General features: G+C 47.1%; 1 protein-coding gene across 1 annotated transcript in view; it reads right to left on the bottom strand.

Annotated features, from left to right (window-relative positions):
• Window positions 1-461: 461 nt before the first annotated feature.
• pde1cb (phosphodiesterase 1C, calmodulin-dependent b) overlaps window positions 462-15807 on the bottom strand; it is a 105476-nt gene continuing 90130 nt past the window's right edge. Inside the window, exons 14-19 of the mRNA XM_076293217.1 lie at window positions 7082-7163; window positions 6630-6750; window positions 3228-3403; window positions 2595-2807; window positions 2235-2298; window positions 462-585 (exon numbers count right to left, since the gene is read on the bottom strand). Coding sequence (XP_076149332.1) covers window positions 462-585; window positions 2235-2298; window positions 2595-2807; window positions 3228-3403; window positions 6630-6750; window positions 7082-7163 — 780 coding nt within the window. The remainder of the gene's footprint in view (window positions 586-2234; window positions 2299-2594; window positions 2808-3227; window positions 3404-6629; window positions 6751-7081; window positions 7164-15807) is intronic.

Genomic DNA, 15807 nt, shown 5'->3' with positions numbered 1-15807 from the left:
AAGACAAACGAACACGCACACCAAAACGTAAACACACACACACACACACACACACACACACACACACTCACACACACAGGCACCCATGAACTCACATGCAGGCACATAAACTGTCTTATATTCAATTCCACATAAATAAAACAAAGAAAAAAAAACAACCAAACAAAAAAAAAACATGAAAAGGCCACGAAATTGAAGGCAAGATCAAAGGGAAGATGAGCCCAGAAGCCTGAATCCGCCTTCTTTCTCTCTCAAGAAACACAGACAAAAACAGAACTATGTATATTTACATTATATACAGGACACAAAGCCAGAGCCTATGGACATGAAGTCATCACATGGGCTTAGCCACCAGTAGAAGCAAGTGAAAAAGCAAGTGATGTACCACTGGACATGAAAACAAAAACATTGACTTGAACATACACATGTCAGCATTATCCACCAGGGGGCACACTAGAGCTTCAGACGAGGAGTCCGCTCCTTTGCTTCCTCTGCAGCAGTGCGGTTAAGGACAGCAGCATGGAGGCCTCGTCCACTGTCTCCAGCCACTCTCCACGTCTGTCAGTGGAGACAATCAGAGGAGACCTGATTAGATATAGATGTGGTGCAATGGCTCTACATAACAGAACAAGGCAAGTGGATAGATAGACTAGTGGTATGGGATTCCTGTAACAATTTGACAATTTGGGGAACACTTAGGAAGTAAAACCATATTATAGTTCAAAGTTATCAGGTGTTACTGGACCCAGTGGTGGAATGTAACGAAGTACAAATACTTCGTTACTGTACTTAAGTAAATATTCCACGTATTTGTACTTTACTTAAGTAGAATTTATAGTGCATACTTTTGACTTTTACTTCGTTACATTTTACAGCAATTATCTGTACTTTTACTCCGCTACATTTCTACAACACCATCGTTCCTTTTTACGATACATTTTATGATCAGATTTGTTTTCTCTCTGACAAACACGTTTGTTTTACCAGGGGGCGGGGTTGCTACCACAGATTCTGGAGCGCTACGTGCCCAGCTTCTAAATCTTTGAAACATAAGCTTATAGTCTAGACCAGGCAAAGCGTGAGCTTGTAGCCATCTGCAATCGGTAGGCTATATTCACCAGACCCATGGCTACACTGGACATGCAACTGTGTTCTGTGCCTTTCTCTGTCTGTTATCTGCAGCGTTAGGGCCTCCTCTCCGATGAGATTGCTATCCGCGGATCAGCGAAGTAACAGGCTATGCCCATGCTTCTGTCACACGTCTGATCATTTGCGCCACAAATTAATGGTAGACTATTATAGAACCGCTGGCAAAAAAAAACGTAGCATTTTCCAGATTAGGAAATATTTCTTAATTGTGTGTGATCAAATAAAGAGGCATAGCCTACAATTGGGGGGGTAGAAATGTGAGCGCTCATTCAATGTCTATGTGCGTCTGCGCAAGTGAAACTGAACCTAATCATAAAGACACCTTTCTCAGCAACTTTTCTGTTCAATCAGCAGAATTGGCATTACGATCCACCCGACGTTTCCCTGGTCTACCCCGTTAAACTTCAGGCTCTCGTGTTTTGCTGAATGATATACTCAGCAGATCACCCTAGTAGATAACCAGAATTACAGTCTCTAGAATTGTAGGTCAGAATGTAAACTGGGCCACAGATGGTAAGCACAATTGCATTAGCTTAAAACTATCTAGTCGAATATAGCCTAACCTAAAACTAGCTTAGGCCTAATTAAAATGCCACAGCCCATACTATTTTTTTCTTTTAGAATATAGATATTAAGAGAATAAATCATTATGCAAATACTTTTACTTTTAATACTTAAAGTACATTTAAAAGCAGGTACTTTTTACTTTTACTTAAGTAGGGTTGTCATTGTGGTACTTTTACTTTTACTAAAGTAAATATTTCCCTGTGTATTTGTACTTTTACTTAAGTACTGAGATTCAGTACTTCCTCCACCACTGACTGGACCTTTATATATATGATATAAGAGGGAAACCAAAGGACTGCAAGGATCCAAATTAGGAACTGATAGCAGAGTGGATGTTGGTTTAGCTGTAACATCTCACTTACTACACTGGAGGTTTCTGAGGAAAACCCTGATAAATGTGTTTGTTTGTGTGTGTGTGTGTGTGTGTGTGTGTGTGTGTGTGTGTGTGTGTGTGTGTGTGTGTGTGTGTGTGTGCGTGTGTGTGTGTGCGTGTGCGTGTGTGTGGGAGCACTGATTACCATTCAGCATCTTGTTTCATGCTGTCATCACTGCCTGGGGATTTGGCTTCCTCTGACACCTCTCCTGCAATTCATCAGACATGATTGACATGACACATACTGGGGATAATGACAGACAAATACAAACACACACTCTCACACACACACACACACACACACACACACACACACACACACACACACACACACACACACACACGCATGCGTCCTGGCATGAATGTGCCTTAGCATTTCTAAATTATAACTTTGAATTGATTCAACCCTGTCTAACTTCTGTAGAACTTGGGAACTTGTACAACTTCTAAAGAACATATAACCAAATTGAGTGGCAGAAATGATCAAGAAATGCCCCTATTTTACCATTCTGTAAAGTGTTGCCACCCTCTCCAGGATGGCTGACAGGGCTCTCATCCAATGGGCTCTCAGTGCCCACTGACTCAAGCCCATCCCTCTCCTCGCCCTCCTCCTTCTTTGGTTCTGGCTGCTCTAGTTCAGTTTGTCCCTCTTGACTTGCCGCAGGGGCCTCCTGCTGGGCTTGGTCCTCTGCCTCACGGCGGGCCTTTTCCTCTGTCTCTGTATTCAGAAAAAAAAAAGGGGGGGGGGGGCGGTGGAGGGAGAGACAAAGAAAAGAGAGAGGGAGAGAAGTTGCAAAGGAAAGGTTACATGTATACCTGAAAAGCTCAATTTATGCAATCACCTCAGTGTTGAACACAGGCTATGATTTTGAAATGCCAAGGGCATTCCAAACCCTCCCCCTGGCTTCTCTCCTTTTGGTATGACGCACTCCCGAGTTAAGCAAACACAGAAGCAAGTCAGTTCTGCATCTGCAACTGTCTGCAGTGTGGTTGCTCTAATTACTGGTGTTCCATTGACATTTCTTTGTTTTTTTTTTGTTTTTTTGTTAAATGCAAACGAAGGCTCAAATAATAACTAACTAATAAATAAATAATCTTGCTTTGTAGTGCAGCCCCCAGGGCACTGGGCTGCGTGTACCTTTGGCGGCCTGGGCCTTCCAGCGCTCCCTGTTCTGGGATACCTCCTCATTCCAGATGGCCTTGAAGTTCTTGGGGTCGATGGCCAGGAGGGGCCCGCTGTGGGACGAGCTGCCGTCAGAGCCCGTGCTGTTGATGCTGCTGTGCTTGGCATCCACAGAGGTAATACTATTCAGACTAGAGAGAGAGAGAGAGAGAGAGAGAGAGAGAGATGGAGAGGGAGAGAGAGAGAGAGATGGAGAGGGAGAGAGAGAGAGAGAGAGATTGTGTCAAAGTTAGAGGTGTTCAGATGAAAATGAGGATGTGCATGGACGGTGTAAGTTCTCTTGTTGTCCTGTTGAGAGCCCTCATTTTGAGAACCCTCACCCATAAAATTGCACTGCACATGGCGGTCCCTCCCTGTTGTTCAAAACAATGTTACAGGTCATTTCAACCCCAAGTCTGTGTTTGATGGTATTGCTTCATCCAGACCGGGAAAGATTCCAGGTCAAATGGGTCTCAGGCTCCATGATGATAGGACCATCAGGTGGATGGCCATGTGGATTCTGTAGGCTACAGTGTTAGCATCTACAGTATGGGTCAACAGACTATTATTATATTATATTATATTATATTATATTATATTATATTATATTATATTATATTATATATTATTATATTATTATATATTATTACATTACATTTGGCTGACGCATTTTTAGCCAAAGCGACTAACAACATGGTAAACAGTTTAAGTTTTAGAGCAATTCTCAACAATATTAGGACAATTTAAAAAACATTAGAGTACAGTAAGAATAAGTGCATCAGTGAGTGCTGTTTTTAACAGTTACGTGTCAGTTTAAGACGGCTGGTGAGTACTAGGATCAGCAAGACTTGTTGTAAGTGTTGCTATGAGAGGAGATGTTCTCTAAAGAGCTGGGTCTTCAGGAGTTTTTTGAAAATGGAGAGGGATGTCCCTGCCCTTGTAGGAACTGGCAGTGTGTTCCACCAGCGAGGAACAACAGATGAGAAAAGTTTGGATTGGCCTGAGCGTACCGGAGGTAGAGCTAGACGTCGTTCGTCTGAGGAGCGCAGCGGTCTGGAGGTAGCGTATGTCTGTATGAAGGCATTCAAGTAGGTGGGAGCAGAACCGGAGACTACTTTGTAGGCAAGCGTTAGAGCCTTGAATTTAATGCGGGCCGCCATAGGTAGCCAATGTAGCTGGATGAGTAGCGGGGTAACATGTGCCCTCTTGGGTTGGTTGTAGACCAGGCGCGCCGCCGCGTTCTGGATTATCTGAAGTGGTTTCACTGCGCAGGCTGGGAGACCTGTCAGGAGGGCGTTGCAGTAGTCGATTCGTGAGATGACTATTGCCTGAACCAGAAGTTGGGTGGCATCTTGAGTTAAGTAAGTCCTGATTTTCCATATATTGTAGAGTGCGAAACGGCATGACCGGGCGACTGAGGCAACATGATCTGAGAAGTTTAGTTGGTTGTCGAGAACAACTCCTAGATTTCTTGCAGTCCTGGTAGGTGAAACAGACAGGGAGTCAAATTTGATGTTGATGTCGTGGTGTATGGTAGGTTTAGCTGGGAGGACCAGCAGTTCAGTCTTTGAGAGGTTCAGCTGGAGGTGGTGTGCCTTCATCCATGTAGCTATGTCTGAGAGGCAATCCGAGATCCGTGCTGAAACCGAGGGGTCATCAGGTGGAAAGGACAGATAGAGCTGTGTGTCGTCTGCATAGCAGTGGTATAAGAAGCCATGCGAACGGATAATCTGTCCCAAGGAGGTGGTGTAGATAGCAAAGAGAAGGGGGCCCAGTACTGAGCCCTGGGGGACCCCTGTGGTGAGATGGTGAGGTGCAGATAGCTGACCAAGCCATGATACGTTAAACGAGCGTCCTGTGAGGTAGGATTCAAACCAGGAGAGAGCAGAACCGGAGATTCCCATGTTAGCGAGTATAGAGAGAAGGATGCGGTGATTAACCGTGTCAAAGGCAGCCGATAAGTCAAGCAGAATGAGTACTGATGACCGAGCGGTCGCCCTGGCTTCTTTTAAGGCTTCTGTTACAGACAGCAGAGCCGTTTCGGTAGAGTGGTCGCTTTTGAACCCAGACTGATTTGGATCCAGAAGGTTGTTCTGTGAAGTCAGAGACCTGTTTGGAGACTGCTCGTTCAATGCCTTTGGATAGGAAAGGCAGGAGTGAGACAGGGCGATAGTTCTCGACTTGAGCAGGGTTGAGAGAAGCTTTCTTAAGTAACGGTGTTACCCGGGCCATTTTGAACGCTGTTGGAAATGTGCCGGAGGTTAGCGAGGCATTGATCACGTGTGTGATAGCTGGTGCGATGGTCGGGCTGATGGACTGAAGTAGGCTCGTATGTATAGGGTCCAGCGAGCATGTGGTAAGACGGCTGCATGTCAGGAGTCTAGATACTTCATTCTCGGAGAGAGGCGTGAATGCTGAAAAAGATGATCTAGCAGTCCCTAGAGGTTGTAGGAGTGCGGTATCTGAGTCCGATGCGTTGAGTGGGCATGTAGAGAATTGACTGCTGATTGCCGCCACTTTGTTTGTAAAAAATGAGGCGAGGGTATCTGCAGTAAGGCTGGATGGAGGAGGAGGCATCTGAGGGTTGAGTAGCGATTTGAAGGTTGAAAAAAGTTTTCGAGTGTCTGTAGCGCTGTTGATTTTGTCATTGTAGAAAGCCGTCTTAGCAGCAGTGATGCTGGCTGAGAAGGAGGTCAGGAGTGTCTGGTAGTTTTTGAGGTCATCAGACTAAACAGCAAAACTTGAAAAATGGAGTACAGCACAATTTTATCTACTTGCAGTTTACTTTTACCTCAGAAATAACTTAGCAGGAACTGGAAGTAATTGGATGTAAATGTTCAAATGTCATTGGGCTCCCATGTTATTGTCCTCATATCCCCCACCCACCTCCCAACACACACACACAGACACACACACACACACACACTTGAGTGATGGCATGCTGTTTTGTGAGTTGGAGAGGTGAGCTGGTGATTGGAGGCGGAGGAGTAGGCTCTCAGTTGAGGTGCAGAGCCAGCTGCAGGCATTCTCACTTATAATATGTGTGTGTCTTTTGCTGTGGTAATCACATGTGTTTGACTAACAATATTATATATAAATCGCTACAGTTAACTCAGTATTCACGTGTATATATTTTACAGACCCTTAAGCTAATCTGAACGTTAAAGTAGCCTATAAAATGAGAGTAATAACATACAATATAGTGTATATGGATATACGTATACTGCTTATATCTTAAGATGTGCTTTGCTTTCTCTGACTCAGCAGACTGTGTTCAAGTCGCTGAGTCATGTTTCAGTGATGGGGTGCACACTGCTGTAGTCTCCGATACCCCGAGCAGACTGCATTGCCACTGAAGACATGTGAAGAGTTGCTGACCTGGAGCGTCTGAAGCCAGCGAGGCTGGAGTGTGCCGCTTCGTCGATGAGTGGTGTGACGATCTTCTCCGTCATGTCCGTTAGAACAGTGAAGGTCGGCACCACGATGAAGTCAATGAACCCTGGAAAGATAAAGAGGACAATTACTCTGAAATAGATAATGACCAGTGAGTGCCTATGGCTTATTGTAACACTCATACCCTACTGCTGGCCATGGTAAAACAGCTCCCAGCCAATCAGCACTGGCTACAAACTATAGACACACAAGCACACACACACACACATACACACACACACACACACACACACACACACACACACACACACACACACACACACACACACACACACACACACACACACGAACACAGATACACAAACACACACACACACACATACACAAACACACAGAGAGAGAGACACACACACAGACACACACTCATGCTGACTCACCGATCTGGGACTGGGCGACCATGGTTGACTTGCGGTCGCACAGCGGTGAGAAGGGCAGACCCAGGTCCGCCTCCTTATCGCCCTGGAGATGGAAAGGGTAACTCCATCAGTGGGCCGAGAACCTCCCACCCTCACTCATTCACTCACAGTCAGCACAGTCAGAGGAGAATAAAAAGGGTGGAATGTCCGCACACTTGCTCCCATTAGGATTTTTTTAATGACTTTCACCAGTGTGTTAGAGTGTGTAGCTGTACACACTGGTGAAAGTCATTAAAAATTCCCGATGGGAGCACAATCCACCCTTTTTTCCTTTTGATAGCCTAGCACTTTTTGTACAGCACCTGCCTTGGATGTGTGCACCTACAAACTACTTTTCACAAGCTGTCTTACAATGTCACTGAGCTTCAGTGTTTACACCGACATGCCAATAACTGAACTGAATTGTTCACCGTCAACATACAGGAAGTAATCAGGCTGTAACTTAGCTTGTTTTCTATTTTGTTCTCCGAGAAAGATCTACAGTATATTAGTTGTTAGAGTGTGTAGCTGTAGCTGTCTACTGTGTACAGTACACCATAATGTAAATTGTAGCTAAGACTCTTGTCAAAGGCAATGGAGCACAAACTCAAAGCAATTTCAGGAGATGCACAATTCACATTCAGGAGGGGGAAATGCATGAACAGATCAACAAAGATGGGCTGAAAATATTATTAAACCCTTCAACACATTGGGCTGGGCTTGGTGCTTTTGACTACTCAGGTATAAAATGAAAAACCCCACATCAGTGACTCACTGTGTTTACAGATAGCTGCAGTGTTACACTGTGTTGGATTCACGATCGTTTTGCGTTGTGTTTTAGTTCTGATGTCTGTATTGAAGATGGTCAATAAAGCTTGACGGCTGGATCAGGATCGGTGATCAAAGATTTTATTGTAGATGGTACAACACTCACTAACTGAGCACAGGCTAAGTCTCAGACAGTAAAACTGCACAGAGTCTAACAGGTGTGGTAGTTAGTAGAAGCGGGCTGCTGTTGAGCGTCTTGGCATAAGATGCTCCCCGAGTCGCTTCCTCGATCCGTCTCGAAGTCCAAACCTGAGACAAAGCCTGTTATACTAAAATCATATCTACGTAAATCATGCCGACGTGGAAGGTACCAGGCACCAGAAATAATAGGAAAAGTACTAGCCCTGAAAACAGAATAACAGGTGATATCTCATTCTGCCCATGCTATGACTACGGCCCGGAACATGACATTCTGACCCTGTTGATATTCCATCCTATGTGCAGCCATACAGGCGCCTAAGGAACTAGGGAGTGAAACCATGGCATGCACCTCTCCACGTCTCTACTATACACAAAAGTAACACATAAGTAACACAGATAGACACATCAGAATACATACAGAAATACCCCAAATTCCTACAGTCCCCCCTCTTGATCAACTAAAAAACACAGATTTTTATAGATCATACAAAACAAATAAAAGGAGTCTGATGTGGTCTAAAGAGCAGAGGACAAACCAAGACAAGATTACTTCTCTAGCACTTTGAAAAAGGAAAAAGTGCCGGTGTCTTAAAAGAAAACATAATAACTGATTTCGTTCCGGAGGATTGTCTCACACATAAAAAATTAAAAAGGGAAGGAATCAAACCCACATCCCCGGTTCATCCCGAGGCTGGGCAGGAGGTACTCTAACAGGGGCCAATCTTGGAGTGGTAGTGGTGGCACGCTTGATGATACACAACACAACTTGGATAGCTAAGTATATGACCAAGATGGGAATGAGCAGGGGCAAAATGAACTGGACAATCTGAGCAAACAGGGACCCACCCCAGCTACTCAACCACCCTCCCAGGGACCAGCTACCATTATCCCGCTTAAGCTGCTGCACGTTGGCGTAAATATCTTTGATGTAATCGGAGACATTACTGGTCGAGTCAGGCACATAAGTACAGCATTCCTGTCCAATCAGAGCACAAGCACCTCCCTTACTGGCCAAAACCACGTCCAGGCAGAGCCTATTCTGAAGGGCGACCTGTCTTACTGCATACAGTTCCCGGTTAATGTCTGAAAGAGCACGTGCAGTGTCATTAGCTACTACATCAACAATGTGTACCAGATCTCTAATCTCATCAAGCGCCACAGTTAGGCCATAAGTTGGAAGTAAAGCGGCAAAGAATCTCTGTGTCGGGGTTGCGACAATACTGTGACCCCCAAAAGCGTCACGCCTAGTCCTAGGGTGTATAGATGTTGACTCACCCACCAAATGTTCCCTCTCCACAATCCTCACAGCTGGAACAACATAAGCTAAATAACAGGAGCCTTGCCAATTAGGGGGAAGATAGGAATATGCATACTGTCCACACACAAACATGGAACCACGTACAGGGGCTAGTGCGTTCGTGACGACCGTGCTTCCTGGTGTTGCACCTGGAACACGCATCATCGGGGGAAGGGGAATAAGGACCACTTCACCTGACTGTTCAATGGAAACCTCCGTCTGTCCAACCGGAACTTCATATGGGCAAATGCTCTGACCTACCACCGACCGTCCACTCTTGTCGGCCACCCAACAGATCACACCACGTGGGGCATAACTCAATTTAAGCTTAGTAGGGGGCCCTCCGACCCATGGAGGATTGGGAAAGATGTCATTAGGGGAACCCTTTGTAGTACTGTCAAAGGCTGCTACATACTCTGGGATGGTAAAGGGGATGGCTATGTAAGGATACACTTCAGAGGCAGATGGCATTAACCCGCATACCCAACACGAATGCTTACGCTTGGCCTGGGCCAACCCATGAGCCGTCTTCAGGAAAGTGTTGTCCTTGTGCACATCATGATGGCTGTCATACAGAGTATCAGTAACAATAACCAGGTGACACAGGATAACAGCACAACAAAACAACATTTTCGGTGACATTTTCAGATGATAAAGGAGACACACAACAACAGTTACACAACACAGAATTCAGTGAGCTGATCGCTGTTAGAGAATGATGGAGTTGAGGATTCCTTCGGGAAACAGAGTCTTTTTGGGGAGAAGTGCAGGAGACCGGCAGGCAACAGTTCAGTTCAAAGGCAAAAGTCTCTGTCCTGGATGATGTCCGTGGCTTCGAGCAACTTCACGGGTACATGTGGAGTGAAAGTAAAGAGCAGTATCAGTTGGAGGATAGTCATGGTTGCAGTGAGAACAATCATATAATGATTAAATGTAATATATAATTAAATTATAGTATTGCAAACAAATAATGATTAGACATTTCACAGGTATAGGTAATCACTCCTGAATTAGATAGCTAATGCCAATAATAAAAAACAGGTAAGACTTGTCCAAGTCTATCACCTTTCTGAGCATGAGTTTGTGTCAACAAGAGTCAATTAGCACAACACTCCAGGCAGGCTCGGTTTTACAGGGAAAGATTCTACACTGGTGTCCCTACCCTTTTTTTCATTTTCCTCTGACCTCCCGTGAAAACAACAAATCCACCGTCAAAATGAAAGTCTTCCGTGAATCTTCCTCCCTGGTCTACACCCTATTTCTAAAAAGAAGACGGGCGGAAAATCAGATATAATTCGTACCCTGCCCGGGCGTGTCATGTTTCAGGCGGATCAACTAGTTTGCAGTGGCTTGCGTGTATCCATTTGGGTTTGCCCTGGACCTTTACTGCCGACTGTGTTATCAACAAGATCTGATACGGCCCGTCGTACTTTGCTTCTAGCGCTAACCTTTGGGGCTTGTGAATCATCACCCACTGACCTGGCACTAGAGAGTGCCCACCTTCCGGAGGGTCTCCCCAGGCCTCTTTCACTTGATTAGCCGCTGTCTGGACCGCTTCTGTCAATTGCACACAGTAGTTCAGCATTGCATCTGATGTCAGGTGGATGTCGGCTTTCCTCAGATCAATCGTGCCTGGTGCAGAGAAAGGCCTGCCAGTCACGATCTCGAATGGGCTGAGTCCAGTGTCTCTGTTGCTTGTAGCTCGCATGCTACACAGGACTGTTGGTAAGGCGTCAACCCAAGGAATGCCTTCTTGATGTTTCTTGGCCAGTCGTTCCTTCAACGTCCGGTTGGCTCTCTCCACCTGCCCAGAGGATTCTGGGTGGTAAGGGCAGTTCAGGGACCATTGCACATTCAGCATGCGGCCCACCTCGGCGCAGACTGCTCCAGTGAAGTGTGTTCCATTGTCTGAGCAGATCTGTTCCGGCAATCCGTATCGGGGAATGATGTCTTTCACGAGGACCTTGGCAGTGTGTAGTGCAGTTCCGGATCGTGCAGGGAACGCCTCGATCCACCTAGAGAACTTGCACAGAACAATCAGAACGTCGCGATAGCCTTTGCACTTTGGAAGGGTGATGTAATCTATCTGAAGAACTCTGAAAGGCCCTGGTGGAGCAGGTGTTTTCAACATTGGCAGCTTGACCCTTCTGTCGTGATTGTTTTGTCGACAGGTGACGCACCGCTTGACGATGTCCCTGGCCGTTGCTGTGAACTTTGGGGCCCACCAGACCTGTATGAATCTGTTCCTCATCTTTTCCACTCCCACGTGTCCAAGTGAATGAATTTGCGTCGCCAGATATGGCAGAAGACTTTCTGGAGCCACTGTTCGTGTTCCAAACCTCCACAAGTTGTCATCATGGAGCTTCGCCGCATTTTCAATCCAAGTCCACTTCTCTTCTCGGCTTGCGCTGTTCTGCATGTCTTTGATGTTGGCCAAACTTTCCTGTTTCCCTTCTTCCTTGACCTTCTTTGTCACTCTCATCATGCATTTCTCGTTGTCATTTTCAAAAAATTTCCTGTTACCGTTAGATCCGTCCGTGTTTCCATTTCCGTGTCCATTCTCGTTAGTCGTTTCGTTATCCCCCCCCTCTCTTTTTCTTGCGGCTGTTCTTGACGCCGCATCCGCCAATGCATTGCCTCTTGCCTCAAAGGTGTCTTGCCTTGTGTGTGCTTTCACTTTTACGACTGCTAGGTCTTTTGGTAGTTGCATTGCATCCAACAATTCAGCCACAAGCTCTCCGTTTTTGATGGGTGTTCCTCTAGCTGTGACAAAACCCCGTTGTTTCCACAGAAGTCCAAAATCCATTGTAACTCCATGCACGTAGCGTGAGTCACAGTAGACAGTAGCTGTCTTTCCTTCTGCGAGTTTCAAAGCTTCAATCATCGCTTTCAGTTCTGCTTGTTGGGCTGAAGTGCCAGGAGTCATGGAATCAGATGCCAATACTTCGTGTTCGGTTGTGACGGCCCATCCAGCGCCACGGATTCCATCCTCCACTAGCGAGGAGCCATCAGTGAACAGTACTACGTCTGGGTTTTGGAGGGGTTCCTCCTTCACTGGGTGTTCTTGCTCCAAGAGAGCCACCAGGTCTTCACACCTGTGGTCTTCTGTCCCGTCGTTGTCCGTGGGAGCTAGCATGGTGGATGGGTTGGATATTGTAGCTTTCTGAATGACTATGTTTGGAGATTCAAGCACCGCTTGCCAGTTTCCCCAACGGCTGTCAGAGACACATGGAACTTTTCGTCCGGCCATCAAGGTGTTCACTGAGTGTGGGCATTTGACAAACAGTTGTTGATCGAGCACGATGTTGTTAACCAGCTGTATAGCTAAGTATACAGCCTGGATTGCTCTCAGACAGGGTCCAAACCCAAGGGCTGTAGTGTCAAGTTTGGCAGAATAGTAGCCCACCGGTCTCATCAGGCCTCCATGTTCTTGTGACAGTATGGATGTCAGGTAGCCACGGTTCTCGTTGACATAAAGAGTGAATGGTCGTCTGACATTGGGGATTCCCAAAGCTGGAGCTTCACACAGTGCCTTTTTCAAATCTTCAAACGCTTTTCGTTGTTCTTCTCCAAATTGGATCTGTTCCTTCGAATCTGGTCTTCCTTTTAGCAAGTCGTTCAGGGGTTGAGCAATCTCAGTATAACACTCCACCCAGGATCTGTTGTAATTGCAGAGCCCAAGAAAAGATCGAAGTTCTTTGACTGTCTTGGGGTCTGGGGTCCTTCGGATTGCAGCAGTTCGGTCTTGAGTGATTTCACGTTTGCCTGGGGATATCTTTTGTCCAAGGAACACAACTTCAGTCTGTGACATTTGTGCTTTTTCGTAGCTGATTTTGTGGCCTTTGTCGTGTAAATAGTCCAGCAAAGCCAGCACGTCTCTGTCGTGTTCTTCTTCAGTCTCAGATGCAATCAAAATGTCGTCCAAATACGTGATGACCTCTGAGGTCAATTTGGGTGCTTCAGGAAGCGTGAGGTGTCGTCGTAGCGCCTGGTGGTAGATGGTTGGTGCGCAGCTTAGGCCCTGAGGCAATCTTTTCCAATGGTATTGACTCTCGTCGAAGGAGAAGGCCAGCCAGTCTTGACACTCTGCGGCGATGGGAATTGTCCAGTAGGCGTTGACGCTGTCCAGCACCGTGAACATTTTATGCTCCGGTGTCAAAGAGTTGAAAATGGTGGACACGTCCGGCACTATTGGGCAGATGTGGTCAAGAGTCTTGTTGGCTTCCCGATAGTCAATGGTCAATCTCCAGGTGTTGTTGGCCTTTTTCACGGGCCAGACTGGGGCATTGGAAGCAGACTTTGTTTTGGCGATGACTCCTCTTTCCTCTAATTCCTTGATGATTGGGCGGAGTCCGTCCAAGGCAGCTCGATTGATGGGATATTGCTTCACACACGGAGGTGGTCTTCCAGTCAGTCTGACAGGTTCCATGTCCAGTAGTCCACAATCGTTCTTTCCTTTGGCCCATGCAGCGTGTTCCCGGAGGTCCTCTCTTTTCAGCCTTCGCAGGTTCAAAGAGACTTCCCCTTCTTTAAATTCGAGGCTGGCATTAAAGGACAGCAGCACATCCATCCCCAGCAGGGGTTCGCGGATCTGGTCGCCTGCCCATAGGTGGCATGTTACCTCGGTGGGTCCAATGGCTATGGTGACTGGGGCTGTTTGCTTCAGACTGAATTTCTCTCCGGATGGTCCACAAGCTGTCTTGGTGACACCTGACAGAGGAATATTGTGTTTCTTCAATAGTTTGGACGAAAAGACTGTGAGTTCAGCACCAGTGTCAATCAAAAATTCAATTTCAATGTGTTCTTCAAGCAAGGCAGTAACGTAAAGGGTGTTGTCGGCAAGTCGTAGGGCGGCGGCAATTGATCGGAGTGAGGGGGTGTCTAGTTTCCCGGGACCGCAGAGAAGAGGGTTTCCAGCTGCTCCATGCTCAGGTTTTTAAATCGTTTCAACATGGTTTTCTTGTCCTCATCATCGGACCCCTCATCTCTCCTCCGGCGGTTTGGTTCTTCCCCGCAGGACTTCCAGTTTCTTGGCTTTTCCTTGCAATCTCTTTTCCAGTGACCTGTCTTCCCACAGCTGTGGCACTTCCCTTTCTTTTCTCGCGTCTCCTTGCCCTCTCTCTTGTTGGCATTCAGGTTTCTGATCTTCACCTCAGTATCGCGTGCTACTCTGATGGCACAGTTCATGACTTGATGGAAATCAATGTTGTCATCCTCCCAGTTGGCAAAAATGAGTTTTACTCCTTTTTGGACGTCAGGCAGGAGCCCCCGAAGGTATTGACTCTTCAAAGGTGCCTCGGTGGCTGCTGCGATGGTGTCCGAGTCGTGGTTCATTCCCCCGTATTGCAGATAGAGTTCAATGAAGCGGTTCCCGTAGGCATCCACAGACTCTCCCTCTTTCTGCAGGCAAGCTGAGATCTTGGACCAGTCAACTGTGGCCTTTGCTTGTTGTCGTAGCCACTGGCGAATTTCTTCCCATGCGTCATCCAACTGCAACTGGTTGTCTCCCAAAGCTGTTACGACCAGTGTTCGAAGGTGTTCTCTTTCTCTGACATTCAGCACACGATGTAGGATCTTCAATGCATCAAAAGGGTGCAGGTCTCTCATCTCCTTGAGTTCTTTTATCTTCGTCCAGGTATGCCGTCCGGCATCCCGAGGGTGTTGTATGGCGGCGGACCATTTTTGGATTTCGTCGCCCTTTGCTGGTTGGTAGAACACAGACACACCATCAGCGTTGGCTACTGTGCGTACTGGGCATATGAGTGCCTCATCAGCTGATTCGTCCCAGACATCCCATCCCTCTGCTGGTGGTCTGCGCCTTTTGGTCTTTGGCTTGGTTACGGGAGCAGCCGCTCCCTGGCTTGCATCAGATGTGGATGGGGCGTCAGTCACGGGTACAGCAGTTGCATTATCATTCGCTGGTGCTTGGTTGGCTTGTTCGGGTGGCAGGTATTGGGGGTTGGTTGCAGGTGGCGCTGGTAACAGCATGGATGGAGTTGGAGTAGGTGCTGTAGCCCCAATGGCCGGTAGCTGGTAATGGCCCTGCTGGGGTTGAGCGGTTTGTTGGCAGTTGATCACATATGGAGTGTAGAGGCCAAGGCCTGTTGGTGGGCACATGCTGGCTTGAGCATCAGCTGTAGATGGTTGGTAACCGGGGCCTCTCCCTGTTGGTTGTTGGTACCCACCAGGTGGGGTGCTGTTCATTGGCTCAAACAGACCCCCAATAGCCGGATAGTGGCCGATGAAACTGCCTCCCAGCTCGATAGTGTCAGAGATGTCCACTGCACTTCCAGAAGCCTCCACCATGGCAGGTGGCGCTGCTGGGTCCGAGCCATGCAGTGTCGGGTAGAGGCGGGTGCTGTGCCGCCCGTCACGCCTCCCTCCCCCATCATGGGGCGGTGGTAGTGGGAGGAGTTGGCTCCTCCCCTCAGAGTGGCGCGCT

This window comes from Alosa pseudoharengus, unplaced genomic scaffold (assembly GCF_046254945.1).
Source record: "Alosa pseudoharengus isolate Yale_2024_CS ecotype anadromous, Long Island Sound unplaced genomic scaffold, YU_APseudo_1.1 YU_APseudo_1.1_scf_2, whole genome shotgun sequence".
NCBI classification, from domain to species: Eukaryota; Metazoa; Chordata; class Actinopteri; order Clupeiformes; family Clupeidae; genus Alosa; species Alosa pseudoharengus.
The sequence above is the reverse complement of the archived record's forward strand: the minus strand, read 5'-3'. Positions and strand labels throughout refer to the sequence as shown.